General features: G+C 41.6%; 1 protein-coding gene across 1 annotated transcript in view; it reads right to left on the bottom strand.

Annotated features, from left to right (window-relative positions):
• Window positions 1–22744, bottom strand: part of drp2 (dystrophin related protein 2) — a 154808-nt gene that overhangs the window by 46898 nt on the left and 85166 nt on the right. Inside the window, exons 4-9 of the mRNA XM_086100896.1 lie at window positions 15350–15506; window positions 8477–8597; window positions 7064–7175; window positions 6099–6255; window positions 3606–3752; window positions 790–868 (exon numbers count right to left, since the gene is read on the bottom strand). Coding sequence (XP_085957022.1) covers window positions 790–868; window positions 3606–3752; window positions 6099–6255; window positions 7064–7175; window positions 8477–8597; window positions 15350–15506 — 773 coding nt within the window. The remainder of the gene's footprint in view (window positions 1–789; window positions 869–3605; window positions 3753–6098; window positions 6256–7063; window positions 7176–8476; window positions 8598–15349; window positions 15507–22744) is intronic.

Below are 22744 nucleotides of genomic sequence, written 5' to 3'. Positions count from 1 at the left end.
CAGTGAAGATGTGCACCGCCTTCCATTTTATGTCTTTCCTGGGCATATTGGTATCGTAACAAAGCTCCACAAAGCCACCCATCTCAGCATGGGGCGGCGAAGCTGAGCATCGCCGCTATTTACACCGCACCGATGGCATCTGTGAGCCAGCATGACGGCAGTAAAAACTGCACCGGGCTGCCGAGAGGCTCCCGCTCAGTCACGCCATTACGCGTCACCGTAGTCTAAACCGGGCAGAGTAAATCACATTTTTCGGCTTCTCTGCAGCCTCTCGCTCTCGTCTGCACAACGGAGGCTTGAACGAGAGACAGAATTTCGAAAAAGGAAACCACCCAGCTCCGCTCATGTGAGAGCAACGAGCTATGTGATGAGCACCGGCGGGGAGGCTTCTCGCAACACGAAGACAGAAAGAGCAAGCTTGCGAGTTACAGCTTCAACCGCAATACACACGAGAGCTGGGACGGTGTACAGCTTTGTCACGCCAAACTATAGTATCCAAAATAGAAAGCGGGCATTTGAGGATGTTTCGAAAAACTCATTTCGTGTTCAAATCAAACACCAACCATCCCCAACAAAATGTCAGGCAAGTTGTCATATATGGAATCAGTCATTCATTCCCTACTTACGAATCACAGTACAGTGGAACCTCTACTTACGAAATTCATTGCTTCTGGAAGAAATTTCTAAACTAGAAACTTTGGAAGTAGAGACGCGTTTTCCATGTAAATGCCCAAATCCGTTCAAAGAGTGTGACATCATGGTGGAAAGGTCGACGGCTCTATTGATTACTTGAAAGGAAGTGCTGCGATCCAGGGCCGAAGTCTCGATGCGCATCCTGGAGTTGCTTTAGTCTCTCCTCAATGGAACCCTGGCAGGACACAAAAACGAACACACCGCAAATAAATCAAAGGGAATAATGCTGCGTGTCACTCTCCCCTCACGAATCCCCAACCATGGCGGCACATACACGCACAACACCCGCTTCTGCACGAATAGCAAAGCGTGGAATATAAACGATGTCTTCTTTGGCAAACGGTTCCTCGTCCTGAAGAGCCTTTTGAAGAGCATCAGGTAAGAAAGGGCGACACCGATCACAGAATCATAAATCGCGGTGGAAAGAGATCAGCGATTCCTCGGGAGCTCCGGCTGGGAACGTGCGAAAGAGGGGAAGCTGATGAAATGAAAAGTGAGGTGAATGAAGGGTATCGCCGCTCGCATGTGTTGAATCAATAACCATGAAGACAAAACCGTGGAAGGATGATACTATTAAGTTAGCAATCACCCTTGTGGGAGCATTTCGCTTCGTCAATCCCCCCCCTCCCGGCACAGGAGTTCAGGTGTCCTCTCCTTGTTTCGATGAAATATATTGGATAAGGCACGTAAATTACACTCCTGTCAGCAGGGTGTTGAAACGCATCCGCAAACATTGGGAGGTAAATCCAATCCCGGCTCAAGAGACTCGGATCAAGAAAGACAAGCGTGGGGACTTGAAATATTAAAGCAAAGGCGATGACTCACATCCTTTTAAAGTTATTTCTCAGGGCGCGCACTTCCTTGAAAATGAACTGCGATGATCCGGGCCGTGACGTAACTAATTGCTGCCGAGCCAAATGTGATCTGCTGCGCTATGGCAATTTGAGCCGCCACATGAGGAAGACAAATGCCTACATTAGCCCGGATCGACAAATATTAGCAAATCAAATTTGGACATCCATTCTGGCTGAGAGCGTAGTGGACAAAATCAACGCGGTGCAGGAAGTTGGGTGGGATTTCGGACGGGCAGCTTTCATGAAGATGGAAATAGTCTTAGCAGAGTGCCAAAATGAACAGTTTATCTGAAATAGTGTTACGAGGGGAAAAAATAATTTAAATCTATGATTTAAATGTTCAAACTGTGCATAATGTTACAGTAGCTTGAACCTTTTTTTGAAAAAATCCAGTGTAGTACATTTGTTAAATACAGTTCTGTTGTATTTAACTTTTATGTAAATCCCATTGGCATTTCATCTTTCGAACAGTTTGTTTTCAAACATTTACATACATAAAACTTTTTTTTTTAAATCCCCAATTTTAACTAATCAGAACTTTAAAACAGTTTATTTTTAATGTATTTGCAAGTCGGCAGAATGTGTATGGTGACACATTGACTTGACTACAATATTAAATATACTTTTCAGGAAAACCTCTGGCGTTTTGTTATTTTATTTACATTTTTTTAAGAACATTAAGGTCTACGATACTACGAAAATTTCTTGGACATACAAAGTCACAATTTGGAATAATGGAAAAATATGCTGTCAGTACCATGGGTTAGTGGCAAACAGGCCTGCTGCTCAGATCTGAGAGTCGGTTTTGGAAAAGTCAGCAATCCGGCAAGTAACACTAATGAGGACAAGAGGTGTAGTTGATGAATGCTAGACGGAAATTTCTATCACACGACAGAGAATTCCAGAGACTTAACCAATGTCACATGAGGCTTTCACAAATTTTAGGACACTTCAGCAAAACGGTTAAAGAGTCTAAGTCATGTGTATTCGTAATTGTATGGTACAGTGGAGACGATATTCATGAAGTAGTTTAACAGTCAAGAGGGGGGAAAAAAAGATTTGTAAAAAAAACGATTACGGTACATAACTGCATTTTAACCAATTTTCCAAGTGAGTCAATCATGCAGGAGCAGTCTCACACATATTTTGTTTTCAAAGGAGGTATTAATGAGAAAATATGTTCGTTAGTAGAGTTGTGGTGCTGAACTGCACTGGAAAAAAAAGGTGACGGGTGTTTATCATTTTATCCCCACTGTCATTAGCAAAATAATATAACAAATGAAGTGGTTGGTGAGTGCAACAAATATGATCAGTGCATTAATAGTGCGCTTGTGTGTGTGTGTGTGTGTGTGTGTGTGTGTGTGTGTGTGTGTGTGTGTGCGCAATTCAAATGAGGTTCGGAAAGAAAAGCTCGAGAAGAATGGCAGTGTGACCTTGCATCGCTGCCAGCAATCCAATAAATTCAAGGCGGAGGACAAAGGCTACTGTTGAAACAGCCAACTTTAGAGTTCACCGGATTACAAAACAAACCCTCTGGTTTAATCTGCGGCGTGTCGGTGTATCGGCCAACTGATTCACTCGGAACTGTTTCATCGCCTCAGAGGCAAAAAAAAGGAAATAAGGAAGACAGAGGCAACAAGTGCACAATGAAACTGGAGAATTGATTTCTAAGACAAAGGCAGAATCGAGAGGTTATTCCAATTTTGTTCCGCCCTTCTCAGACACATGATTTTAATATACATGGAAAAATAATAAACGCTGATTGGCTTCAACAGTTGGACCCCCTGCGGGACAAACTCAGGGAAAATCTTGTCAGCAGTAAAATGAAGTTCACATTTCATGGACTTGAAAAAGGTTTGACAAAACATTAAAGTAGGGGTTAATCTTTGTATTATGTCGACACATATGAGTATGCACTTTTTTTTTTTAAGTGCTACAACATAATTTGGACTCCCAGTTTCAGAATGACTGCAATAAAGCTTCTCGCGTTTATGGGAACTTTGGATGTGAGAAGATACTGTACTGGCTAACACTGGAAACCAAGCCATCATTTTGTACCTGAAGCAATTTCCATCTGTTATTGAGGTGCTCCAGGGCGCGAGCGTTCTCCATAGACAAATGGACGTCAGAAATAGCCAACTGGTGGGCCAGGTCATTGATGTGCTTCATTCCCTCCTTCACCTGGGTCAGTTCTTGCTTGAAAAGCTGCAGCAGCGCAAGGGGAGGGGGGGGGGGGGGTCAATCATTAACAGTGAAATTCCCGTATTTTCTGCACTATAAGGCACTTTGGAATAAAAGACGCACCTTCAATGAATGGCCTATTTGAAAATTGTTTTCATAGATAGAGCGCATTACAAGGCGCAAAGAAGAGAAGCAACAATACTGGCTGTGGTTGCGTTATGCATCCACCAGACGGAGCTACGCTAAAAGGGAATATAATACAATACTATATATGTATATTGCAGTGTGCCTCAAGCGGGGCATTAGAGTCAACAAAAACAAACAAACAAGCAAACAAAAACAACAACAAAAATAAATAAAAATTAGGAGGAGGCTTTTTTTTCAGAACACATGACTGTTGCAGGGAAAACAGTGACAAACTGTGACATTTTAAGGCTCACCAACTGATCGTCTCACTTTGAAAAAGCTCAACAGATTAATGACAGCTGATAACGATCAACTGATGCGAGCCGGCAGCCGATGACAGCGTCTTATTAGCATGCATTGTCACGTCTGCTTATTGTGCGCGTGCCTTTTCGGGATTCATCGTTCGGTGACTGACAAGCTGCCCCAAAGGCTGGAATGAAGCGTGCCGGCTGTGACAAAAGTCCACACTGCGAACATGATTATTGTGCCGTTTTGCCTAATGAACAGCGGCATGCAATTATAAGTGGCAGCGACTCCTCCGTAATGACGAAGCCAATGACCTGCCGCTTGTTTAACAACATCTGCTCTTGCGAGGATTCTAACCCAAGCCATCGGAGAGTGTCCTTGTCATCATCATGCCAACAAGCAAAACAGGGCTTAATTATTGATGAAAACACTGCCTCTGAGTTTTAATGGATTAAAAACACTGTTCTGTATGGGCAGGATTGCTTTCTTCAAGTCATACCCGAACGAATGGGTCATATCTTTAAGTCTTAAACAAGTCACAAGTCACGTTACCTTATAAACCCTTAAATACTGTTCAAGTCAAATTTGACTTACCGGATTTTCCACACAATAAGGCACACCTAAAAGCATTCACATTTCTCAAAAGCTGTCAGTCCGCCTTATAATCCGATGCGCCTGATACATGGATCAGTATTCTGATTTCTTGGATGTAGTATTTGAATGTTCTGTAAAGCGCTTTGTTACAGCTGCAGTGGTTGTGAAAGTTCGATATAAATGAAATTGTATTGTACTGTATTGTACACCTGTAATGTAGCTCCACCTAGTGGATGAATAATGCAACCACATCCACTATTGTGGCTTCTATTCTATGCGCCTTAATGCGTTCTATATATGAAAACTGTTTTAAAATAGGCCATTCATTGAAGGTGCGCCTTATACTCCAAAGTGCCTTATAGTGCGGAAGATACGGTATTTTAGCACTAGACAGCAATAAAAACAATTACCCAAAATGTCATTCTTTCAACTTGAAATTTGACGACCTTTCCTAAAATGACCCAAACTACATGTACAGTACACAAGAATCTAATTACAGTGATGCCTTGAGATACGGGTGCCCCAACTTAAGTTTTTCAAGATACAAACCATCATTTGGCAGATTATTATTATTGGGGGGGTTTTTTTGCCTTGACTTGTGAGCAAAAATATGAAATATGAGCACTGCATGTTGGCAGTGAACTCAACGCAACTCACTTCACAGCAAGCCGTCTAACATACTGTGAAAATTTCTTCAAAAGTGTGATTGTCCAACCAAACATAAAGAGAATTATACAATTTCCATTTAATACATGCACATAGCTTTGCTTTAGATAAATGAATTTAGCTTGCAACACAGGGAGGCAGATAACGCAGGCATATTTTTTTTAATCCTTTGCAAAGAATAATAATTCTGACTCCATGCATGTCCGAATGTCTGTTCCTTAAATTTGAAAGGCACCAATATTTAAAATTGTCATTCTTTTGTGTTACAATATTTGTGTACACTGAAACTTCATATTTTCCAGTGTGTGTTCAAGCTTATAGTGGAAATTTGCAAACTGCAAAGCTGGACATGCCATAAATGTCACATTTTGTGGAACAGAGGCAACAGTGTTTAAAAGGGATATTTTGGGGGGGACACTGGAGATAGTGGACAATGGTTCTTGGGGGACTTTGAAACAGTCCCGAGAACTGTCTGTGTAACCAGCTGCCAAGTTGGCCAGATTGTCCTAATCGAGACAATAAAGTTACCCCCACATAAACTTTATTTCAATCAGGGATTCAAGATCGGAGTGAGTGTGCAGTGGAGAGATAAAAACAAGTGTGTGAGTGTGTGTGTGTGTGTGTGTGTGTGAGTGTGTGTGTGTGTGTGTGTGTGTTTGTGTGTGTGTATTTATTTACCTTGGTGGCATCTATGTGGTCCTGCAGGGAGTCGATGAAGAGGTCTCCCACGGGCTCCCATGCGTCTCTCACGCCTTCGGCCTGCTCAAGGGCCACCGCCAGTTCCTCCATCACTGCCTGGATCTGGAGGAGACGCTCCAATGTCCTCTCCATGTGTCTGGTGGGTTTTGGAAAGCAATACAAATACAGTCGTTTCCAATGTCCAATTGTGTTCATCGGCAAAGTTCAAATGGCTGCAGAGATTGACGTTGCTCCCACGTTGCAGAGAGAATATTTACCTGTGAGCATGTGTTGCTGCTCTGTCTGTTTTTAGAAGGGTACATAATTACTGCAACAACCATGCTAATTTTTTATGTGAATTTTCTTCAATTGATGTTATACAACAGACTGCCATTTCTTGATAGTGATAAAATGGGAAAGGACGTCGCTACAGAGTTGAAGCATGTATTCATGTGTTAAATGTGTTAAAAACATATTGGAGGGGGAATTTTTTTCAATGGTCTCTCTGCATTGTAAAATCTTGCTTGTGTCATGATTTTTATTTTATTTTTTCACACATCAACATTTATTTCTTTGTTTTTAAACTACTTAAACAGCTCCAGACTTGCCCAAAATTAATTGTTATATTATTAATTAATTAATTAAGTCTTATTTAATGAATAATTGAGTTTTAAATATATTTTTAATACAATAAATTGGAGACTGAAGTGGCTTTGGTGGTGATTGGTGTCTTGGCTATGTCAAAGATCAGCGACATTTTTTTTTCCACTGCAAGACGTTTTTTTTTTGTTTGTTTGTTTTGTAATGGAGTTCTGAATACTCCCTCTGGATAACTTTGTTGCCGAAAATTCCCCATTGACTGACATAAAACCACAGTTTTTAAGATCAAATAGCAGCATTTAATTTAGAAGTGGATATTTGACTTTTTTTTTTGTAATCACCATGATAAGAAAAATAGGAGTGACCTGTGTCGGTCCACACAGCGTGCCGTCAGCTTCTCCCACAGGTCGCTCGCCACGTTAGCCTGCTTCCACACCGATCGGCTCACATTCAGAATCCGCCGACGAGGTGAGACCTCTGCAGAGAAGGTAAAAATGGGTAGATATAATCTCAAAGGGATGATGTCGTAAAGCTGAAAACACGCTTTGGTGTATCTTGCTGTTTTGGGATGAGATACAGTATGTTTTAGCTTCTAATCATTAAAAGTGCTTTTTCTTAATGCTGCAGGCAAAAAAATGCTGTTTTTACCAGTCTTGGCATCAACAAAATATAAACATGCAAAAACAATATGAAAAAAAGATGAAAAGGTGTTTGTCAAAACAGAAAGATCCCGAAAATAACTAGGAAGGATTAGGAGGGAAGGAGAAAGCAAGAATTAGGGAAGAAACAAATCAAACTGAACTTTGTGATTTACGGCAGTCGCTGAGTCTCGACCCACTTTGATAAAGTTAAGAACACGGAAAATGCATTGTTGGGAAAAAAGTCCTTTGAAAACATACATATACATATATATATGTGTATATATATATGTGTATATAAGACACATCTATGAAATTCATACATTTTCTTCTCCCATTTCGGGATTAGATCATGGAGGCAGCAAGCAGAGAAGGCCAGACTACCCTCTCCCATGCCACTTCGTCCAGCTCTCATCCAGAATCCCGGATGACCTCACCTATCTCTAAGAGAAAGCCCAGAAATCCTGCAATGAAAACTCCCTTTGGATGCTCATATCTGTAACCTTGTTTTTTTACGGTTGCGACCCACAGCCCCTGACCATACGTAAGCGCGGCAAAGTTGATCAACCATTTCAGGGAGCGCTTTGCCTTTCATCACTCTAGGCCCATGCAGTGATGCAGACGCTGTACCATTCCGCCTGTCAATCGCCCTCTTTATTCTGCCCACACTCATAAACAAGACCCCAAGATATTCGATGTCTTCCACATCAAGGACAGAAATAGCTAAATAATCCACAGAAACAGGAAACACTGCTGTAACTGTGCCTGCTTTCTTGTATTCTCATACCACGATGCAAACTAGTTCATTGCGCGCCACTGGTGACACTTGAAATTTCCACAACCAACTTTTAAATCCTGACGCCGTACTGGGTCCAAATGGGTCATTGACGGCAGAAATGTACAAGTACAAAAAGCAAATCTTTGTAATTGTTGGAGTTTTGCAAGAAGTTTTGTCGACTTTTCTCAACACATCACTTGACAGTTTGGGAAATTACACTGTGTAACTCTTTGACCCCGGGGGTAAGTTTCCTTGGAATGCATAAGAGATGTCCCATGAGGTAAATTCTTGTCGACTGCACCTTGATCAAAGGCAGTGAATAACTTTTGTATACTCGGTTTCTGACAGTAAAGTGAGGTGACCTTTGCTTTCTGCCAGGGTCTCCTCCGGTTCCTGGAAGGGATGCTGAGCCAAGAAGGACTGGGCGGACTCCAAAACTGAGTAGATGAATGGCCCTCGAGACTTGACATCCTCCATGAAAGCCTGGTAAAATAATCAAAAGAAAAGGGCAGTAAGCAGAAATAAAAAGGTAAAAAAAGAAAAAATCAAAGAAGCAGCTTCTCAGAAAAATCAACAACCTTCTGACAGACATCTGAACGACTGAGAAGAAATGGTGCTGTGTTTATAAATGATTCAGTTACAAGCCCGGCGTACAGATTTGCAGAGCCTTCAGACATACGTGACGATAATCCTTCACACTTTGGGGGAAACAGGTGGGCTTGGCTTCCAATGATCTGTAATTCAAACAAGTTTACATCAGCCATCTGTTACGGTATTTACTCCCAGGCAGTCAATGAGAGTGATTTATCGCCACTGGGGAACGACCACCTGAGGAGAAAAAGCAAGATATCTACAGTGCTTACAAGCACACCCGAATGCACCATTAAGCAAGCAAGTGGATTGAGGCACTTGCCGACTGATATCTGGCAGGTAAAGGGCTGTGGATTATTTGGTACTGAGCCCATATAGACTAGAAAGAAGAGTTGTCACAGCTTTGATGCCGAATAAATGAAGTCGACACCAGGGCAGAAATTCCCTATTTACTCCTATGATTGAGTTAGGTTGGTCTATTCACTCAAAGTGCAGTGGCAACAATGAATCTATTGGCGATAAGAAAAAGGGCTGGGCCTTTTTTTGATTGTTTATTAAATATGAAATTACAATGTGGCAAAAAGCAAAAATACACTATGGCAAGTGAAAGTGGCATATAACAACTGCCCAGCCACACGGATAATAGGCATTGCTGGTTTTTCGGGGAGCTGGAGCCTTATCAGACTCAGACTCAAATTTATTGTCATTCAATAAAAACATGCTGCAGCACAGAACTCAATTTCAAATGTGCATGAAATAAAAACACAAGCACGAAATAAAAACACAAAATAGATTCTACAAATAACTCATATATGTCAGGTTCGAATGTTTAGATCCCAGAAAGGTAGACATCAAACAAAACTCCGTAGCAAAAATATTTATTTACAGAAACAAAAGCTCACTGATAAAGTATGAATAGAAATTGCTGATCAATAAGAACCAGGACAAACAATAACAAAAAATGCTCATAAAGGACAAAGTTAAACCGAGAAAAACAACGTAATGTCAAGATTCCAATTCACTCAAAAATCAAAAACAAAGTCACAAAACAAGGACTGTACTTAAAAAAACAGGGTACTAAGGGAACAAGAACAACTATGACGAGGCCGAGAGGTTTAGAAAACAATCACTTGAGCAAGAAGAGCAGCAACAAGGTCAAAATAATCAGACTGACTCAGTCCTTAAATACATGGCTAATGATAATTGGCAGCGGGTGTGCGCACCATAGGAAAGGCCCTCGTCTGCCACCTGCTGGAGACACACAAGAACAGGATTGTGACAATCTATACAATAATAGAAGGGACGGCTTGCCAGTCAGTCAGAGGCTACACAAAAAAACAGACAACCTTTGGCATTTTGCTTTGACACCATCACTGAGTGGGACTTGAAACCACGCAGCCAAATGAACCACGACCACCACACCATCAGGGACTCTCATTTTCCCCATTATTGCTCAACCGAGAACCCCCAAAATTATTCTTCCGCCTCTGACAAGTCTTGCAAATAGTCCTAGTATCATCTTTTCTTGTGAAATAGAGTCAGTGTGCTTCTGCCTTGACATCATGTTGAAAAAGTTAAGGACCAAAAACATGCCTTCTTCTTGGGTGTGATGTCATTACTCATTTGTAACATCAAAAGAATCGATAAGAGGAATCATCAGGAAAGCAAACAAACGATTTCTAGGGAATCAAATTACTGGGAATGGGCTGTGATAGAAAAGCGGCTTTAGATTGCGGTCCCTGACCATCACAGCCTGCCTGGAGCTGTGATGAAAGACAGCATGTCCTCCATCTTAATAACTAATCTTTGCCAACTTCTGCCGTCGGGTATTAGTTTCCTTCAAATACAGTCATGTTATTAAGGTAGTTCTTTAATCTCTAAACTTTTTGTGTCCAGTGACAGAAACGTTTCCAATGACCCATTCATAACACTACCGCCAATCAAACATAACATTATTCTAGGAGTACACCACCTGTACTGTACTGTAAACTCTACAGTGTGTACGTTTGGAACGTTGCTGGTGGTTCAGTCCCCATTCTTTATGCACTGATTGTAAATGGTCTGATCCCTGTCAAAAGCATCATTGTGCTCCAAACAACTTGAATAACGTCAGATGAGGGATATCAGTTGAGACTCCATGAACACGCCAGAAAGACATCAGCAGCAAGTTTTGAGCAGAGAAGTTACTTAAAGGGATCACGGAGCTCGACTGGCGGGATCACATGGGATTACACTGCAGTTGTGCTTGTGCTGGAAGCCCGGAGAAGGAGCTCAGAAAGCGGTCTGAATCCTCTGGGGGAAGTCATCCAGCTGGCCTGCTGGCATAAAAGAGTCAATTAAATGGCAAGGAAGGCAACTGCGCTGGATCTTCACTCCACAGCAACGCAGAGCTGAGCAGGAGCTGTGTGACGAGACATGCAGTCACAACATCGCAGCATACCTGGAGGCGTGATGAATGAACGGCAGCATGTTCTCCATTTGAACTAATCATTTTCGACTTCAGCTTTCATTTCCTTCATATAATGTCATCAAGGTGAACAGCATGTGTTGGAATGTATTATCTGTAAGTCTTTTAGTTCAGGAGTTCTTGAACATTGTCGTTCCAGGGGGAGAATTTTATCCAAGGACGCCCTCGTATAGGCTTGTGAGTGGTTTCAGTGAAGGTGATGCCTTATATAGAGGACGCAGTAAAATGGCACTTGGTTCTGAAATAAAACCTTTATTCTCCACAGGTTTTTCATAGGAGCCTTTTTTTGGGGAGGGGGGCTTTTCGGGGTAAGGAAATGCGACATCAAATGATGCCGGGATTGGCAGTCTGCTCGAAGGCGTGGTTCGATTTTTGTCTAAATGGAAGTTTTGTGCTTGAGCTTGAGACTTGGACCGCTTTCGGTATTGGGAGCAGTTTTTATTTTCTGCAATAACAATGCTCCAAATGACAGTCTTTGGTTTTGAGAATTTTGGTGTTATGTTATCAGTAGTTTATAGAATAAAACAAAGTAAAGAGCAAAATATGAGAAAATTGTTTTAAATTTTTTTTGTCCCCCAGAGCACTTTGAAGAAAGGTGTGATTCATGCTGCTGCACTTGTTGAGCTTATGGTACCACTGTGCTTTATAGTATATTTCGTCATGCAACTCATTTGAATGTGAAATGATAACTCTCTTTGACCAGTAATGATGTTGTGGATGAAGTGTTCGCATGCTGATCACACGCCAGCTTCAACACGTCAAAAGAAAGGCAATTTACAAGCCAGCAAAAAATATTGTGCAGTCAAGTGACGAGTTTCAATTTCAGCCCATAGCCCAGCAAGCAAGATAAACACCAGGTGGTGAGATTTCAACACAAAAGGCCCAAAGAAACGCAAGCATACAACAGCCATCGCTGAGCAAAATTTGAAATAAAAGCCTCAAATTCGAGCGCTGTCACTGCAGATAAGATTCTGCGCAAATCTTGGAGACAAGCCTTCCTCCTTTACACGTACAAGCAACCCACCTCCCTCCTCTATCTCAACCCCCCCTCTTTAAATGTTGTATTTTTTTTTAACTGCTCACCATTTTAACCACTCTGGTTCCACATCGTTCTATTCTCTCTCTCTCTCTCTCTTCAGACTGACCATGGGGAGCTGATCCATGGATTCCTCAAGCAGCTACCTTGTTAAAACTTTAATACCGGCTAAATTTCACACTCTGAGGCTTCATATTTGGTTGAAGGAATATTAAGAGCCTTCAAATCATATTAGAATGAATTATGCACAGTGTAGAATATTTCAGAGGCAGGAAATGACTTCAACGACTTCATCTTAACATGTTGCTGGCATCGTATTTACACCTCCCTTGAGACGGCCCTTCTCTGGGATTTGTTGGAAAAAAAAGACAGATTTTCTCTTCCTTTTACGTGAGGTAAAGAAAGAGTCTGGCACTCTATCAGGAGCTGCAAAATCCTCCTCCCCCTGTTGCACACATGCGCACTCAGTATAACACTCCCTCACCCCAAATCCCCTGGTCACCCTCAAGGACACACATCCCATTATCACACACTCCTAAACAAAGACACACCAATTTCCTTTTTCTTTTTTTTTTGTGGGGGGGGGGGGACAGGAATTCATCCCCACACAAAAAAAGATGTCGGGATAAATGCACTCAATAATTGACATCTCTTAAAACACTAATTCTCCGTAGGAATTTCCCAATTTGTTTGATTGGGGGAAGTTTCACTACAACCAGGCGTAGGGGAAGCTAAGACAGTGCGGATTTTAAATCAGGTTGTGCTGAAACTGGGACAGCCAAGGAGCCAGGAGAGGAGAGAAATCCAGATCGGAAGTGAGGGAACAAAACAAGTGCTACTGCAAAGCAAACGTTTTTAAATTGTCACTTTATAGGAAAGGTGGACAGACAACCAATGAAATGATGTAACGGTGTGGAGTTCGACAAGGGTCTGTTCTGAGAACCTTTCCGTTACTGCTTATTTAACGTATTAGGCTAAAATTATTTACATTTGTGTGGTACTTCGTTGGCATGACTACACTTTTGCTGTCAGGGATTTGACATCCTGTAAACCTAAAATCAAATAAATAAGCAAAAAATGAAAATACATCTGTTTTTTGATAACTTCTAATGAAACCGTTGATTGGATCTCAACAGGTACCTCTTCCATGTCCTTTTTTGTAGTATTATTTGGTATATCAGTAATTTTACCGTAAATCTGATATTGCCCCTGTTACGTAATACTTATTCAGATGAAGGATGCCACAATTGAGTGTAAATCTTAATTAGTTTGCATTGTCAAGACAAACCACTATGACATGTTGCATAGTATTTATTGTGTACTAGTTAAAGGGTCAGATACTTTCCTTGGTATTTAGCGATCCAAAATCAGATGATTCAACTTCATTCATTCACGTCCCAGATATCGACATTTACCACAGATGTGCCCCGTGGCTCTGTCCTGGGATCCCTCCTCTTCAACACATATCTCATCCCAAAAGGTAATATCTTCCACAAATTTCACATCTACTTTCACAACTCCAACTCCCCTAACCCCGCCCACCACAATCAACATCATCAAACTTTCTGAAACTTAATAGTGACAAAACTGATTTCCCCCAGTTGTGTCGAAATACGCACTTCCCAAAACTAACAGTTTCTCCATTTCCATAGATGATTCTAAAATTTACGCTTCTCCTCAATTTCAGGTTATGAGCCTGTCATCTGACAGCACCCTATCATTTAACGCTCACATAAATAACATCACACGGTTCGCATTCTACCTCCATCTCCATAATATTAATCGCCTTCGCCCATCCCTGCCGCCCCGTTCCACTGCCATCGCTGTTCACAGCAATTTCCTTCTTTTTAGTCTCCCTCACAAATCCCTTCATAAACTCCAAGTGGTCCATAATTCATTACAAAAGCCACAATCCTTCCACCAAATCAACCAATTTTTAGAACGGCTCAACTGACTACCGGATACATTTCAAAATCCTCCTGCTCACTTTCAAGGCCATCCATAACCTCACCCAACCAAATCTGTCGGACATCATACAGATTGCTACCATAACGAGCGCCCTCACCCTCTTGCCATCATCACCGAGGATCATATGGATTGCCATCGTCCTTCTCTAGCAGTTACCATAAGTATAAGACACAAAGTAATGTTAGCTGTTCTTCACAGAGGATATAGCCTCTGTGAAGAACAGCGGCCATATTCATACCTATCATATTCATACCAACAAGCCATATTCATACATGTGAATATTGTTATATTTATCTGTCTACATGTACTGCTTGTGCAAATATCAAGTCAAAGGCAAAACAAACTGGCTGAACGATGGCTATTATCTCGAACAACTTGCGAGTCAGGTCATTCATGTCTCAAGGCATCACAGTCCAAAATAAAATGACATTTAAAAGTAGTTTGATATATTTTTTTCCATTGTTGGTCAAGGCCATTTCGTCAAACGCCGTTTCACAATTCAGAGTTTAACCTGTGATGTACTTTTTGATTTGGTGAAAAGAGTTCCTTCAAAAAGCTACTTAATAAAGAGTTAATCTTGCCACTTCTGTCAACTGGAAAACCAAGATGTCCTTGCGATATGTCATATCTTTTAATGTTATCAAATTGTAAGAATGTTCCGCCAGCCGCCGGACAATAAACACTCTCAAATCCTACAATAAGAGAAGCTGCCTTCTATCTTGAAACTCCGACTCATGACAATCACGACTCACCCCTTGATGCTGCTCTGCAAAAAAAACATTAAAAAGATAATAATACTGCTTTTTTTTTTAGCCCCTTCTGTACCATCCATTTTAGACTGGAACCAATTTACCATAGACAATGCAGATAGATATAAATGGCAGAGCAATCACACGCATCACACAGATCGTAGCACATGACCCTGGGAACACCCTCAATCCATTTTCACACTAAGGAAACAGATAGCGAGCTTAAAAGTGGAAAGGGGCACTCAGTGGGACTTTTCTTCGACGCCGCACTTCCATTAAGCCGTATCGCCCACTGAATACATCTCTCTGTATTTATGTGTAAATCTATCACACATGTGATCATGAATCCCCTTGAGGCACAACAGACACTGGAGTCAATGGGTTCTATGCACCATTTGAAAAGGTCTTAGGCTTCACTACCTACCTGTTGGAATTCCCTCTGGTGCTGCACGGCCCCCACGTCGCCTCCTATGGGCAGGTGCTCCGACAGCTCCTCGTCCTTTGCTGTCAGCCATTCGATGATCTCCTGCAGGGAGAGCTGCAGCTTCCCACTGTTGTCCGAGATGGCCTCTATACGCACCCTGCCGACACATACACACATGCAAAAATCGGGTTACTTACTTCTACCAGCCCAGCAGTCACCTGATTTGACTCAAGTCACCAATTTTGAAATGGGACTTTTTTGGCTTGCTTATGAAAGACTTGACTTTGACTTGATATTTACAAGACACGTGCTGACTTAAATTTGAAAAGTACAGTAATCCCTCATTTATCTCGATTAATGGGGACCAAAACCACCCGCGATAAACGAAAATCCGTGAAGTAGCGACCAATTAACATATACAGTATATTTTAAAAAATTGCCCCACGTGGGCCTTTGCGCTTGAGCAGAGCACACTAACACACACACACACACACACACACACACACACACACACACACACACACACACACACACACACACACAGGCCAGCGATCCCTGTGGCGTGCAGCAGACGTGTTTATGATTAGTCAATTAAGGTTGTTTAGACAATTAAGGATGGAGAGACCTGCTTTTGTTCTTATAAGTCTCTCTCTCTCTCTCTTTCTCTCAGCAACATACATACACTCGACTGCACGCCCGCCCATGCGTGCACGCACACACACGTGCCCCACGTGGACCTTCTCCACTTGAGCAGAGTGCGCACACACTAGCACGCATAGTCAACAACACGTAGACATAGATTTTTGCGGACTTAAAAAAAAAAAAAATATTTTTATTTTTATGAATGTTTGAAAAAATCCGCGATGCACCGAAGCCGCGATAAACGAACCGCGAAATAGCGAGGGATCACTGTATAACTTTTTTTTGTCAGATTTTTAAAAATCACTCATGATGACTTCAGGCGGCCCGGTGAGCAAGTGGTTAGTGTGTCGACCTCACAGTGCAGAAGTCATGGATTCGATCCCGGCTCCGGCTTTCCTATGTGGAGTTTGCATGTTCTCCCCATGCCTGCGTGGGTTTTCTCCAGGTACTCCGGTTTCCTCCCACATTCCAAAAACATGCATGGCAGGCTGATTGAACACTCCAAATTGTCCCTAGGTGTCAGTATGAGCACGGATGGTTGTTCGTCTATGTGTGCCCTGCAATTGGCTGGCAACTAGTTCAGGGTGTACCCCGCCTATTGCCCGAAGACAGTTGGGATGGGCTCCAGCACCCCCCGTGACTCTTGTGAGGATACAGGTGATCAGAAAATGGATGGATGGATGGATGATAACTTCACATTAGTTCATGATAAATATGATCTGTGAAGTGAAGAAATCAACCGACTCTGTAATGTGGTGTGACCACGTCACTAAATGTTATTGGCTTGAAGACAAATTTTTTTTGTGAGGCTGTTGGAGTGTGTCCACGATGACTGTATGAAATGGGTGACCCCGCGTAAGTCACACTGTGTGTTTTTCCTTCGGGCGTGGTGGTGTTTTTTGTGTACCGAATTAGAGGTGCATATGATAATAAAATGTACAGTACTTGAGAAGGTTAGAAAAGTAAAAATGTACTGTATGGGGAGTATGCCGCACGCAAATGGAATGAGCTGCCGGCAGAAGAGAAGAAGCATGCAAGTGGAAAATGAAACTTTTTTGCATACATTTTTTTTACTATTTATTAAGTCATTCTATTTCCGTTCTATTACAAATTAAGATTATTGTTCTTAATTCTTGCAGTGAATTTGCCTATTGTGGGATCAATAAATTCTTTTTCCTTTTGTTTTCTTATTACAAGCGACATATAGCAAGGAAAGACAATAGAATTTCAAATGAAGCTACGGGGTAATCACAGCGTGGTGAGGATAAATTATTCATTCAAAAGTAAGTAATTCATTAGCTGAGGTGACACTTTGTTATTGTTCCCAGCAAAACACAAACTAGATAACGGTTCTTTTTGTAATTATTATTATCTTGAATTACACTACAGAGGATAAGCACCACAGAAAATGAATGGACGGATGAATCTTTAATTACCACCAACCAGCATGACATATCAGTGAGCAAAGTGTTGCTTTTGCGCTGCAGCTGGCATTAAAGGGGCATTAAAGAGACATTAGAGGCATGAAAAAAAAATCCCAGCATTACATTTACACACCAGAAGCTAGCACTTGAGCATTATCACTACCTCACATCCCAATCACCATCATGAGCCGGAATGGAAGTGTATAAGAAAGCATAGGTGACTCATTAATATTCATAACATATAGCCACACAGTAATGTTACAAATGTATATATGGCGGTAAGGCATATGTGTCGCCAGATGGGTGTCAGGGGTCCAGAAAGAGGTTTTCTCCACATGTGTCATTAGCACGCGTTCATCAGCGGGTTCACTTCAGTTCACATTAGCGAGTAGAAAAATGGAAGTGTAAGGCAATTTTCTGCAAACTGAATTTGGCACACACGAGCACACACGAGAGATGCGGAATTACATCAAGGATGCCAGCCAGCTGGAGGGAGGGACAGAAGATACACGGAAAGAGAGTGGGTAAGGATCTAAAGATTAGAGTGAATTGATTAGGTCATAATTGCATATGCCAGAGGGATGATGATGCTCACTTTTGATTGACACTGACTGGAAGGTATTCATTCAATATTATAAAATGCTTCACCTTGGGGTTGTCGTTGAAAACTATTCAGTATAAACAATACATGTAATGAATGAGTACGCATAAACGTGTAAATAAATTTCATATATCCGACAATACCAATAATGTATCTACTCTGTGTAATCTGTGTATCCTACAATACATCCTAAGAGTTGAACAACTTAAGTTTTCTGTAGTCGATGATAATGTTGTGAAAGATGATGAATCGATGACATCATTGATATTTTTATCGGCACAGTGTAGTGCTCCCTTGCACCACAGACCAGTTTCATGGAAAGACCAATTCTGATACACATGTTAAATGTTCACGCCCGACGTCTCGTGGAAGAGCATTTAATTGTTCTGCTTGTCACCCGACTAGATAGACGAGCAAAGCTTAATTATATGGAGCACGTAATTGAGAATCTCCGAATCAATTCAGTGGAAAATAGATAATTTCCCGCAGTAAGGGTGGTGAGGAATCACAAGGATCCTGCAGGTGTGTTGTGACCTGCAAGCATACATTTAGTCACCCTTTTACTCACGGATGCAATTGAATGAGATGGAGGGAAACTCCTATTTTGTGGTGCTAACGGGCACGACTACGACACGCACATACACATCCAAATACAGTACAGCAGTCCAACTTGACACCGCCTGAGCGAAAAGCTTCTGAGTGTTACACAAGAGCAAGGCTCTTGCAGTGGCTATGCCTGAGTAAGGTCATCCATCAGCAGACAACCGTGATATCAAAATACTTCAACCCTCACAACAGAGACCCCCACACGTTCACAAGCTAATGCAGAAATGTGCATAGCAACACACACACACACACACACACACACAAAGAGCTAAAAGCACATTTGTCCATCAGAAGGGCTTCCATTATACCTTCCCAGAGAGCGACAAATAACATTGTGAGTTTGTGTTGGAAACTGTATTTGGAAATACTGTCGGAAGGGGGATGAGCATTCGTTCGCTAGTGCAGTTAATTGTACACGCTCTTTGTCTTCAGTATTTACACAACTGGTGCACTAGTAGAATGACAATGGTGCGTTAATATTAGTGCACTACAAGAAGAAGCAGGGTGCTCACAGCCATATCTTTACGTTTCATTATTCATGCGCCGTCTTTCATTCTCCGTACCTCATTTATTCCATGTTATATTGCGGTTTGCCATTTTTATATAGTGTGTGCTTGTGTGGAGGAAATATATTGTCGCTGCTCACCGAGTAACAAACCCCAGGTAAGTGTATGTCATCGCTTACAAAACATTTCTGTTATCTAGGAAGCATTCGGTTGCAAGCTGACATCTCGGCCATTAGGTCCAAAGTTATCCTTCCGGTTTAGAGATTAGTATAAACAATGTTTTTGGAAGCAGGGTTTCGTGCAAATAGCCTGTTGAGAGTAGGGGTAGCTGTGAATAATTGTAGATGGTCAGTGTGCAAGAATTGACGCAAACAGTTTGAGGGTAGCAATCTGCCTTTACTTAACACAGACTTTCAAGAGCACCCAGGACACAAATAATTCCAGGAAGTCCACTCACCAGTGTGAGGACAAACAGTGAGAGAAGATATTCTTATAAAAGAAACTCACTTGTGTAAACATGTTTTTTGTACAATTACACAACCAGGTCAGAATGACGCTTCTCTACTTTAGAGTAGTTCATTCTGCAATTTATTCGACACATTTGGGGTCATTGACTTCAAACTTTTTGCCTCTGTCCTAATGCGAGATAATGGCTTAGGTTGCATCTGGTTGGTGAAGTGAATATAGTCCAACATGATGGTTTTCTTTGACTGAGTTCTGATAACGAAAGGTTATGTTTATTCTTGTATTAGTGTGTGTGCGAGTGCATGTGATGCGTTACCACACAGCACATATTGTAAATATCCTGTGTCAGGCATCTTTTATAATAACAAAATTCAGACAAATGCATACATGGTGTCTATAAAGATATACAATGCCTATTCTGATTATTGGACCTTGACGGAGGTCTGTACCCTACTCAATGCCACTCCAGCTCTTTATTTTCTGTGACACAGCAACAAAGTAAATAGCATGAAATGTGTTATCACAAAGGCCCCAATGTGTTTATCATTCAACACACCAACGGGGCATTGTTTCTCATTTGCAGTGGCTCTCTGGCCATCTGCCGATTTTATATCCCATCATTTCCCTTCATTTTAGCTGCTTTTCAATCTCCGCTAGCTTCAGGGGACATGTATCTACTTAAAGGGGCAAATCATGTTGCTGCAGCTGGGCACTGAAGAGAAAACACCACGAAGAGTTTTTTTTTTTCCATCACAACAGTGAATGGGCTGCTGGCTGTAAAGCAGGCAGCAGTGTTAACAGTCATTGAAATGAGCAAGTGGCTGTTTGATGTGTAAATAATTTCTCCTCAACAAACACTGGAGCGCAACACTCACACTCAGATGGCATTAACATGCAGGGTAATCCAATCAGGAGTCTACGGCTCCAGCAACCACTTAGTTAGCTCACCGCTAGTACATTTACAAATAATTGTTTTTCTCGTTCTGTTAGAGAAGGTAGAAAAAATCATAAAGTACAGCCAACCCTCGCAATATCGCGGTTCATTTTGTACCCCTCTGCAATAGCGTTATGTGACCGTTTGCTACGGGGTTTGAAAGTAAAAAAGCAAGTCCAAGATTATACTTCACTGCCTTCATTGTTAGCTAAACAAAATGTAGCACAACATTAATCGCAGTTATTTCTCAGAAAATGAGTAGCTATTTCTCTGCTCTTCCGTGCTTTGTGAAGTAACATCAAAGCTGAAACGAAATGATGTTAGCATGCTAGCAAGATGTAGCAAATCTATCTTCTTTATTGCACCAATTGTAGCAAATGGTTGTTTGTCTATGTGTGCCCTGCGATTGGTTGGAAACCAGTTGGAATAAAAAGTTAAAAGTTAAAAGATGGATGGATGGATGTTGGAGTCTAAATTTTTGTGTGGGGGGGGGGGGGGGTGGCGGGGTAAAAGTACAAATCTATATGGTAGCTATAAATATCAGAGACTTTCACCTGTTGTGGATGGGCATATCCACTGCAATAAATTGGGGTTCACTGTATTATGTTCCACATGGCAAACTACAAGATAACAGCATTCCAATTGTGGTTTGATAGGAAGTCAAATCAATGAACAACAAGACAATGGGAGGGATGACTTCCCGTGTTTATCACTAAACACGCAGCAACAGTGGCAACATCTTGGAAAGCTATCAGAAGGGAAGGCACGATTACATCAGTTTGACATTGCCGTAATATTGTCGTAATGACAGATCCCAGACCTTTTCATTTCCGGGATTAGCAACGTGCAAAGGATCCAGCAGAGATAAGGCCACAAACCCGGCCGGCGTCGACGCATCACTGTCACTAGCTGCTTTTTCTTTCATTGTTGTTTTTTTTGCTGGAAATGTCAAATGTGTCGTGACTTGGGCAACCTTTGTATGCAGTTGAACACAGCACGGTTGCATGCCACCCCCGCGCTTGCTTGGCGGTTCCAATCCAAAAGTAAATAACATTGTCAAATAGAAATTCCACTCCCCAATGAATCCGAGAGATTACAGCGTGAAGCTTAGCATTCGCCGCTTCCATGATTAATTAATGCGTAGGAGACTGAAGCGGAGTTTGGGCTGTTTTAGGAGAGGAGCTCGCTGCTGTGTTGCCTCAGGGCCAAAGGAAGCTTTGAGCACAGCTTTTTCCGTTCTGCTCTTCTCTTCTCTTCCCCCCTCACTGTGCCTACTTTTCACTCAACTAAACACTAGTTTGTGAAACATGGCAAAAAGTGCCCAGGAGTCAGACAGGCCAGGCTGTGCTAACAAGGCAGCCCAACATTAATTGGAAGGCTAGCGAGAAGGTAATATCATATTATTTATTGAGGTTGTTTGGTTTTACTTCGCCTCTTGAAAATATAGCTCATATTTGTCCAGGCTCTAGGTCACATTCACAGTGGAAAATGTTTGTAAATGATTTAGCTTGGTGTCATTTTTTTTAATTTTTATTTTTTGGCCAACCTTCTTTTGAACTCTCTTTTAATGAATCGGGGAAAAAAACTACTGGCAAGACAACGCTGGGTCATCACGGGAACAATTTATGATTTGGGCAGAACATTTGCGCCACATCAATTCAGATTGCGTGTGCCGTGTCACCCTGCATCACATGTTCTCGCCTCTCGTTGGCATACTGATGAAATGTGGTCAAACTCAAGGAAATTGTTCCCTCGCACCAGAGAATCAGAAGTCTATTCTGTAAGCACACAAAAAAAAACGTTATCGTCTCATTCCTGATGTAACACTTGTGAAACATTGGAATTGTATCACGTGCTGCTGGGAGCTCACAAGCCAAAGGGCAATTCAATGACAAAAATCAATGGTCTTATAGGTAGGCACTCCATTTTGAAAATAAGCGGGGGAACTCAAAGAAGGCATTTTAGAAAATAGTTTGAAGTTGTATTTTAAAGTCAAAAGTTGAATCTTTGTGTTTTCTGTCTTTTATTTTGATGTATGAATTTCTATAGGGATGTTCAATAACACTTTTTTTCCAGTACGAGTATTCACTCTTCCAGTACTCACTGATACAGAGTACCGATAGCTGTAGAATTTTTGCTAGATAAAATTTCATATAACACACTAACAAAATTGTGAACAAAGACCTTCCTTTCAGACGCAGAAGAGGATTTGCCAAT

Source organism: Hippocampus guttulatus, chromosome 2 (genome assembly GCF_054856545.1).
Source record: "Hippocampus guttulatus isolate MCC_2025c chromosome 2, RoL_Hgut_1.0, whole genome shotgun sequence".
Classification (NCBI taxonomy): domain Eukaryota; kingdom Metazoa; phylum Chordata; class Actinopteri; order Syngnathiformes; family Syngnathidae; genus Hippocampus; species Hippocampus guttulatus.
This window is presented reverse-complemented; position numbering and strand designations above follow the sequence as displayed.